The sequence below is a fragment of the Corvus brachyrhynchos genome, unplaced genomic scaffold, assembly GCF_000691975.1.
Source record: "Corvus brachyrhynchos isolate BGI_N302 unplaced genomic scaffold, ASM69197v1 scaffold47, whole genome shotgun sequence".
NCBI lineage: Eukaryota > Metazoa > Chordata > Aves > Passeriformes > Corvidae > Corvus > Corvus brachyrhynchos.
In genome coordinates this window covers 1,194,956-1,203,797 of record NW_008239292.1, presented here as the reverse complement: position 1 = coordinate 1,203,797, position 8,842 = coordinate 1,194,956, and the positions used below count along the sequence as shown (strand labels likewise).

General features: G+C 48.1%; 3 protein-coding genes across 3 annotated transcripts in view; all 3 read right to left on the bottom strand.

The window, feature by feature from the left end:
- Nucleotides 1-8,842, bottom strand: part of HOXB4 (homeobox B4) — a 32,140-nt gene that overhangs the window by 20,483 nt on the left and 2,815 nt on the right. The gene's annotated exons all lie outside the window — the stretch shown is intronic.
- HOXB7 (homeobox B7) overlaps nucleotides 1,727-8,842 on the bottom strand; it is a 16,720-nt gene continuing 9,604 nt past the window's right edge. The window contains exon 3 of the mRNA XM_017740556.1: nucleotides 1,727-2,798. Coding sequence (XP_017596045.1) covers nucleotides 2,613-2,798 — 186 coding nt within the window. The 3' untranslated portion in view covers nucleotides 1,727-2,612. The remainder of the gene's footprint in view (nucleotides 2,799-8,842) is intronic.
- Nucleotides 3,312-8,836, bottom strand: HOXB6 (homeobox B6). The gene has a single exon (XM_017740557.1). The coding sequence runs from the start codon at nucleotides 4,318-4,320 to the stop codon at nucleotides 3,886-3,888; it is 435 nt and encodes a 144-aa protein (XP_017596046.1). The 5' UTR covers nucleotides 4,321-8,836; the 3' UTR covers nucleotides 3,312-3,885.

Genomic DNA, 8,842 nt, shown 5'->3' with positions numbered 1-8,842 from the left:
CGAGGAGCTGCGGTTATTTGGGTGATTTCTCCGCGGTTATTTCGCCAGGAAAGTCGAGGTTCCTTGCACGCTTCTCTTGGAGCCAGCCGGGCGCTCGCACCTTAATTCTGGAGGGGGGAAAAGAAACCGTGGGGGAAACAGGGCTGGGAGAAAGGAAAAAGAGGCGAAGTCCGGCCGGTGGAGCTGGTTGACAACGTTGCTTTTTAGGATGTTCCTGCTCCTGAGCGTTCCACGTCCCCTTGGAGCGTTGTGCTGCCTGGTTTTTCCTTCCCATTTGTTTACCTGCAAGGAATAGTGGGGAGCAAAAGGGCTCTGAAATTGGGCAAAACGCTGGGGAAGTGCCGGGCTTTCTTTAGGCTTTACTTTCTCTTTTTTCCCTCCTTCTTCTCCTTTTCTCCGTCTCTCTCCTTCTTTCTTTTTTTTTCTTTTTTTCTTTTTTTTTCTTTTTTTTTTTCTTTTTTTCCTTTTTTCCCCCCCCCTTCCAAGGCAGTTTAGGAATTTCATGTGCTTGTCTGCAACTCATTGGGAATTATGCGCCATATTGAAAGTGACATATAATTATAATAATTACGGGCAATGAAAAGCGTGGCAATAATAGTAAATGTCCTACAGCTGTGAAGCTTCTGCATGAATTGATTTTAAAAGTGACTGACATTAAAACCGGCTCGTGGCGCGGGGGAACGCGTTCCCACCGAGGTATTTCTGGTGGGGATGGGAGGCAGGAGATGCTCTTTCCTCGCCTTTTCCCCCCGTGCAGGATCCGAAATCGGCCGGGCTGGTGCCGCTGGTTTCCAGTCCTAAATCCCCCGGCAGTAAAAAAGCGTTTCCTTTCGTTTCGTTCCCCCAAAACGCAGGGAAAAGTTGGATGTTCCGCAAGACATTCCTTGGTGAGGAGCAGAAACCTTCCCCGTCCCATCCCCGGCCAAGCCAAGGAGCCACTGGCAACGCTTTCAAGAGAAAAATGAAAAGCTGCCCTTTCCAAAGAGCTTAATTTAGAATTTTTCCACTTTTTTCTCCCCCAGCTTAAATGGACGCTCGTATTCCTGGCGCTGAGAATTTTTCCAGGGTAAATTCCCTGGAAATCTGGACGCTTTTTTTAAACTTTTTTTTTTTCTTTCCCCTTTTGCGCCACACTTCGCTTTGATTTGGGGGCATGGAGTAAGGGAGCAGATGTTTGAAAGATGCTGGGCAAATGTTAGGTACCTTGGGTAGATAAATGAGAGCGTATTTTTGCCCGTTTCCTTGATTTATTATGGATATGGGATGGCGTTTCGTCATAACTCTTTGTACTGTAACAATAAAAAAAAAAAGAGAGAGAGAGAGCGGTGCTAAAGGCAGAAATGTCAGCGAGGAAATACTATTGGTGAAAGGTCTTCCATTTCAGATTAAAGCAAAAAAAAAAAGAGGAAAAAAAAAAGAAAAGGGGGGAAAATCAGATTTATCTCTCCACTGTAACTTCCGTGCTCTCGGAGTTGCTCGTCCTCGCAGATTAGGAGACTTTGTCACCCAGAGGGAAGCAAAGCTCTCCTCACAACCCTCTGCTCCTTAAGAATTCCCCTGGAAAAGGGAAAGATCATCATAAAAACAGCGGTAATAATGACAGGGGAGGGGGTGCGCGGGTGAGATCGAAGACTTGGCTTTTATTAGAGAATTCCATGTTCATACCTAAGACAAACTCCAAACACAACACGTACAAAAATTAATAAAATAGAACTTTCTGTTGTTGTTCCTTTTTTTTTCATTTTTTTTCTTTTTTTTTTTTTTTTTGCAGCTCTGTAGGTAGTACTCGTTCTTTCAGTAGATTTTTCCTTTTTAAAATAAAATATATAAAAAAAAAAAAAAGAAAAAAAAAAAACCACCCCAAAACTAATTACAAAGAACCCCAGGGCTTGATTAATTTACCAAAGGAGAAAAAAAAATTTAAAAAAAAAAAGGGAAATTAAAAAAAAAACAACTTATGTCAACCGTGCATGAAACATTTTTACAAAATTAAGACAATAAACACCCCAAATGACATATATTGCAGCACTTCCATTAAATACAAGAGTTAGCAGATTACTAACAGTGACACCAAGGGTAGAAACACGGCTAGGAGTCCTTTTTTTTTTTCTTTTTTTTCTTTTTTTCCTTTTTTCTTTCTTTTCTTTTCTTTTCTTTTCTTTTCTTTTCTTTTCTTTTCTTTTCTCTCTCCTTCTCTTCACTTTTTAATTATTATTATTATTATTCCATTTCGTGCGTGAGGGGGGATGGGTGGAGTAGGAGGGAAAGGGAGGTGTAGGACGGGAAAAAAGAATTCAAAACGCGACTAGAAACCTGATTTTTGGTGGTCTTTTTTTGTTTGTTTCTGGACAAAATCACTGGGAATTCGAGTCCAGGCCACTGGTGGCCCAAACTTTGTGGCTGTCGCCGCTGCTGCGGAGGGCTTGTCCCACCAACGTGCGGGTTTCCCCTGCCCTCGCAGCCAGCCCACACCCCCCTCATCCTCTCGCCTCTCACACTCCCTCCCTCCCTAAATTTTTGTTGTTTTCTCGTCGCTTTTTGCGCGTGTTTTTAAATAATACTTTCTCTCTTTTTTTTTTTTGTTGGGTTTTTTTTGTTGTTTCTGTTTCTGTTCACTCCGCTGCTTTCTCCTCCTCCTCCTCCGCGCTGAGCTGCGAGGAGTTGAGCAGTTTGTTCTCTTTTTTCCACTTCATGCGGCGGTTCTGGAACCAGATTTTGATCTGCCGCTCCGTCAGGCACAGGGAATGGGCGATCTCGATCCGCCGGCGCCGGGTCAGGTAGCGGTTGAAGTGGAATTCCTTTGTGCCCGCTCCGCTGCCTTCCCAAAGCTTTGGCCAACTCCAGGAGAAGCCTGAAGCCCTCGGAGCATCCCCGCGCAGGCTCCGCGGCCGCGCAGCCGGGCGGAGGGGTTAATGCCGGGCTCGCAGGGCTGCGGGGAGAGAGACAGGGCGAGATCTATCTTATTCCGGGATGAGGAATCGCAAGGTGTTCTCACCCCCCCCCGCGCCCGCCCTCGCTGTTTTCCACCCTACCGGCAACTGTAATAGATCGGGGCATTTAAGCAATAATGAAGTGAATCGATCTGCCCAAACTCTGCATTAAAGAGGACACAACACTTTATGTCCCCGCGCTAATGGACATCAATTTGGAACCTAAAAGGCAACAAATGCATCTAAACATGGGAAGGAGAGTAGGGAGCCTTTTATTATTTTTCTTTCCCCCCCCCTTTTCTTTTTTTTTTTTTCTTTTTTTTTTTTTTTTTAAAATAGTAGCCACTCTTCATCAAATTGTTGACTTTTTGGTTCTCCGCGGGGGGGGGGGGATGAAAAAAAATAATCCTCTCCAGGCAGACTTTTCATTACGTGCGAGTTGCATTAAAAATGTAACCGTCTCCCTTCAAATATTTAAACACTTTTCTATCATTTAACTGCGGGTCGGAGGGAGAGGGAGCTGCGTGGGGGTGTGGGTCGGGCTGTGTGTGTAAAGTCATCCAGATCTGATTTAGAAAAGATATCTCCCTGTGCGTGTGGGGCAGAGACAGAGACAAATCGCTGTAGCTGAGTGACACGCAAACTGGAATGTGGCAAAGAAAAAAAAAAAAAAAAGGAAAAAAAGAGGGGGGGAAAAAAAAGCGAGGGAGGGGGGAGGAAATACAGTATTGGGGTTTAAAAGTTGTTAGCTTGGGGCGGGGGGGAGAAAAGACTGGAGCGGTGGGAAGTTTTGGTGCGTGTCACGAGCAACTTGGAGCCTCTCACGTCGCCCAAGTTCCCCCGCTGGAAGTTTGGGCTCTAAAGTGAACCTTCCTCCTGCTTCCCTCGCTCGCTCGCTCTCTCTCTCTCTCCCTGGCGGTAACAAATAAGAAAGGGGGGGAGGAGATTGATGTATTTATTTCTGTAAAAGAGTAAACTCACTATTGCAAGAGTTCATCCGCTGCATCCAGGGGTAAACCGGCGCGGAACACTTTTGCTCCTCGCTCTCTCCGAACACAGTTTTGCTCTGCGCGCAGTCCGACTTGCGCGGCTCGGGGGCGAAGGGCACCTCGTCCAGGCTGGGAGGGGCGCACGCAGGGTCCTTCTCCCTGAAAAACCCGCCGGCCCCATAGTCACAGGCGGAGCCGCGGCCGTAGGCTCCGTTGCTCTGCTGGTAGTAAGGAGAGGAGGTGTAGCCCTTCTCCTGGACGCCCGTGGCTCCATAGGTGCTGGGGTAGTGCCTCAAAGGATCCGCATAGCCCGAGGGATACAGCGGGATCTGTCCCAGGAAGGGCTCCTGCCCCGCCGCCAGGCTCACCGGGAAGGTCGAGTTGACAAAATAAGAACTCATTGGAAGGAGCCTTTGCCGTCCTTGCCCGGCTTTATGATTTGTTGTGTTTTATAGTCCAAGTGGTTTAGCTATTAGTAGTATATCGGAGATTGGGTTTTAGCTGAAGGGAGATGGCGTGGTGCCAGCGAGGGACACAAGGAAATACAACCATCTGATCATGGGCTGACCAATAGCAGGCGCCTGAGGTTGCAAAATAGCACCCATGAGGAGCTGAGATTGCACCAGGGACCCCAAGAACAAACCATCCACCCCCTTTTTCCCTCCCTTTTAAACAACAGAAAGGCACCCCCTTAACCAAATATATAATATCTGCCGAAAGAAACATTCCCGGCGCGCTGCGAGCTTCATAAATAAATAAACGTGTGGTCCCCCCCCTCCTCCTCTCCCTCCCCTCTTCCTCCCTCCCCCGGAGCTCGGCGCGGGGGTGTGGAGCGCCCGTCCGCGCGGATGGCGGTGTGAGCGCCTGTATCTTTATATTTACACCCATAAAAACGTGTCCAGATACCCGCTGGAAGTGTGTGGAGCGGGGGGAGGAAAGAAAAAAGTTAATTACTCGCATTGCCAAAACTTTAACCCCTCGCGTTTGCGAACCGTCCTGAAATGTCCGGCTACTCCGCCGGAGTTCAATAAAACAGGGTGGGGGGAAAAGGGGAGGAAAAATGAAATTAAAAGTTTTTTGCGTGAAGTTTGCAAGGAGGAGACCCCGCCGCGGTGACTGAGTTGGGTTTGCTCTGTGAGGAGAAATAGGTTTTGACAACTTCTCTCGCTCCGCGCTTGGCTAATTACCATAGATTAGCGCTCCCCGCTCAGCAAAGCTGCGCCCGCTTGAACCCAACCTTCGCTCTGCCTCTACCGCATCTTCCCACTTTTCTTGTTGCTGCAAAAGCTCCGCGCTCGGGAGATAAATGGAAAATCGAAGTATTTCCTTTCTCCTTTGGCTAAATCCCGCTCTCCTCCGGTGGCCGGCACCGCATTGTGCCCTCTTGCGTTTTTTTGTTAATACCAGATCCAAGCCCGACCTTTTATGGCTAAAAAAGAGCCTTGGGTTAGGGTGAAAAGCGGAGTTTATTGATCGCTACCGATCGGGAGCTCGCGGGGGGGTTTAAGGAGAGCAGAGCTGGCGCTGTGACGGTGCCTGGAGGTGCGCAGGGTCCGCGTCCCCCCCTTCGAGCCCGTCCCCACCACAAAACACCGATTTTTGGCCAAGTTGAGCCCCTGCAAAGGGTAACACCGAAAGTCCCCGTAGCCCTGGAAGCTCCACTTTGCTCTGGTTTTTTCTTTTCTTTGCCTCTCCCGGTTCGCCCGGATTTCCTCGCTTGGCTCTACCTGCGCATCCCCCCCTGAGCTCCTCGCTGGCTCAAGGTGGGGTTGGAGCTCTGTCCGTGGCTTTCCGTTGTTTTTTTTTTTTTTTTTTTTGCTTTTCAAGGAGGAAAATCAAAGTCACAGCAGCAGAAAGACACGGCCAAAAGGAAAAAAAAAAAAAAGAAAAAAAATGAAAAAGAAAAAAAAGAAAAAGAAAATCCACCTAAATTAACCCCAGCAGCGTCCCCCCGATGCGTGGCGTTTTATCAAGGGTTTGTTTCCTGTCCGAATTTGTAACCATCTGTCTGTCGGGGCTGAAATACCTCGAATCTGTGAATGTGTGCGCCACAAATCTAGAATTACATGTCTTACACGGCGGCCGCGGAGCTGCCAACGCGGCTGCCTCTGACAGAGCTTGAAGTGCCTCGGAAAAGCGGGATCTTTTTACGAGCTAATTTATTTTAAACATCGTGTTTACAGCAGCCAAGCCAAGATTGTTTCATGCCACGGCTGCGATGAACATCTCGGCCGCGACGTAATCCTTATAATTCAAGGAAATACCACGCAGAGGAAGTCGTTTTCCATCCGCCACCCCCCTCCTTGACTGATATCTCTTATATTTGTTCTTGCAGAGTTTCCCTTTGTGTGCGGAATGGACCCAAACTTGCGTAGATCGGCTTTATTGGGATGCGAGGGGGAAAAAACATCGGGGAAAAAGGAAAAAAAAAAAAAGAGAGTGAGATTGAGAGGGAAAGATGAGTAGAGAAGAAGGGGGGAGGGAAAAAAAGGGGGGAAAAAAGGGGGGAAAAAAAGGAAAAAAGCTGGGATGAGAGGCTGAAGTGAACCGCTTTGCAGGAGCCGAGCAGCTCATCCATTTGATGAGTTACGCAATATTTGTGGCTCTGCAAAACCCGGCGATTATCAGGCGCGAGCAGCCCCGCATGCAAATTTTGGGCAGAGAAATGGGATGTCCTGATAGCCCAGCGCGTGAGTACAATCTGCCGGAAAAATGTTTGCCCTCCTGTTTTTCCGCCACTCCTCGCGATTGCTCTGCAAATAAATCCCTCGAAATAGTTTGGGAAAGCACAAAGAAAAAGGAAAAAAAAAAAAAAAAATCTCACGGCCCCAGATCTCGACGCTGCTCGTTATAATAATTTGTGGTTGAAAGAGGCTCTGTGCGTGGCTGGACGAGCCAGGTTTTAAAAGAAAATAAAAACGCACTAATTGAAGCTGGCCGCTCGCTAATTGCGTATTGCTGACATCTCTGCAGATTAAAAAAATCTTTCCTCTCCCAAGGCCGACCCTACAGATGGTTATTTGGGGCAGGAAAAGAGGAAAACTTGATTCCCAAGGTGGAAAAAAAACCCCAAAACCCAAAGCCTGCCATAGTTTTCATCTTCCCGAGGGTCAGGCCCGCGGTGTAATTGATTTGCCACCTATGATACATTTAAATACGAGCAGGGGTCTTAAAGCGCACTAAATCTCCCAGAATTGAGTGTTTGGCGCAGGGGTGGTTTCCATCCCCGGTCCGAGGGCTTTAAAGACGGAATTTAAAATTTAAACCGCCGGGTCGTTGGCGGAGCTGTTGCACAGACGCCCTCCCGCCTGAAGTCCCGAGTAAATCTGAGGCGGATTTGGCGAATATATTTATTTTGGACGCCTCTGCCGCCCCAGCTCAGGCGGGAGGGAGCAATAAAGGCTGGAGCCGGCTCAGACAGTAGCCCTGAAGTTAAACTGGGCTTTGAGGGCACCGATGGGAGCGTCTTTAATCAGATTTTGGCCTCATCTCCTCAAAACAAAAACCCCAAAAAACCAGGCGCAAGGTCTGCTAAGAAGGAGCAATAAAGCGGGGAACTTGCGGGAGGCACCAGAAGGTGCAATAACAGATTTAACTGCGGCTTTCCCCTCCTGACAGGCATCACTCAAGGGTCAGGGCGGAAATAAAGATAAAGAGAAGTATTTCGGGTATGGACAAGCCCGGTTCTCTGCCCAGGAAGGTCCCGCTTTTTGCCCCTTGGCTTTGCTGGCCAGCAGCGCCTCAATCCCGGCAGAGCAGAGAGATGAGGGGATTAAAACAACACCCAAATATTTCGCCAGGCCAACAGAACAGAGCGTGGCTTGTGTGAAAGCTGAAGCCGCTCGCAACTTGGTGGTGGAAAGTTCAGTGCAGTTGGTTCCAATAAAAAATGAAATTTTTTTTTTTTTCTTTTTTTTTTTTTTTTCCTGGGGAGCTGGAATTCCCGACCCTTCTGAAGTGAGAACACAGCGGGGGTTTCCCCACCGAGGGACTTATTGCGGCCATAAAGTCAAGCCAACAGCACGAAAACAGTTGAAAAAACCCCTTGTTTTTGGAACTCAGACATAGAAAGCCATTGGCAGCAGTGGAGCCTGCCCCGTAATGCTCCTGCACACCCAAAATCACTTCGGAAAATAAACCCGGCGCAGCCACGAGCTTCAGGCTTGGAGTATTTAAAACAATGACCCCCGAAGGTGTAAAAAAAAAAAAAACAAACCCCGCTCTCCCTGCGCAAAACCGCCTGAAACTTAATTTCCAGCAATTTAAGTTTAATTTACCTGACTTCCCGTGCAGTGCATAATAACCTTGTTAATGGGAGCTTTGGAAAGAAGCAATAATAATCTACCATTGTTCCATTAAGGAGTGCGGCTAATTATTAACAAGAAAATAAAAAAAGGGGGAGGGGGAAGGGAGGGGGAAGCAGAGGGAGAAGGGGACATTGAGGGAACCCAAATGCGTCCAGACCCGAATATTTCCGCGAAGGCAACTCCCGGGGAGGGGAGAGGGGGGAATCAAATGATGTGGGGAGAGCAGGGAGAAGGGGAGGGAAAGGCGAGACGGGTCTGGTGTAATGCGGGAAGCGAGTGCTGGGGGTGTTGGGAATTACAGCATGGAACAAGTTAATCATGGCTCTTGCTGGTCAAAGGAGAGAAACTTTTATTCCTCTCCTTTTTCATTTTGTTTTGTTTTGTTTTTGATTTCTTCCCCCCCCCACCGCTCCAGAGGCTCTGGGCACGTCACTTTCTTGGGGGAAAACGTCCCTTATTCCAGACGTAAACAGTTGCCAGGAAACTGCGTGGCAGAAGGAGAAAACGAGAAGGGAGAAAGCGAGCGGGAGGGAAGGGGGAGAGAGAGGAACCTTTTAAAATAACAGGCACGCATTGTCCCTCCAGAGCCTACAGTAACTTAAAAGTGACCCCTCGT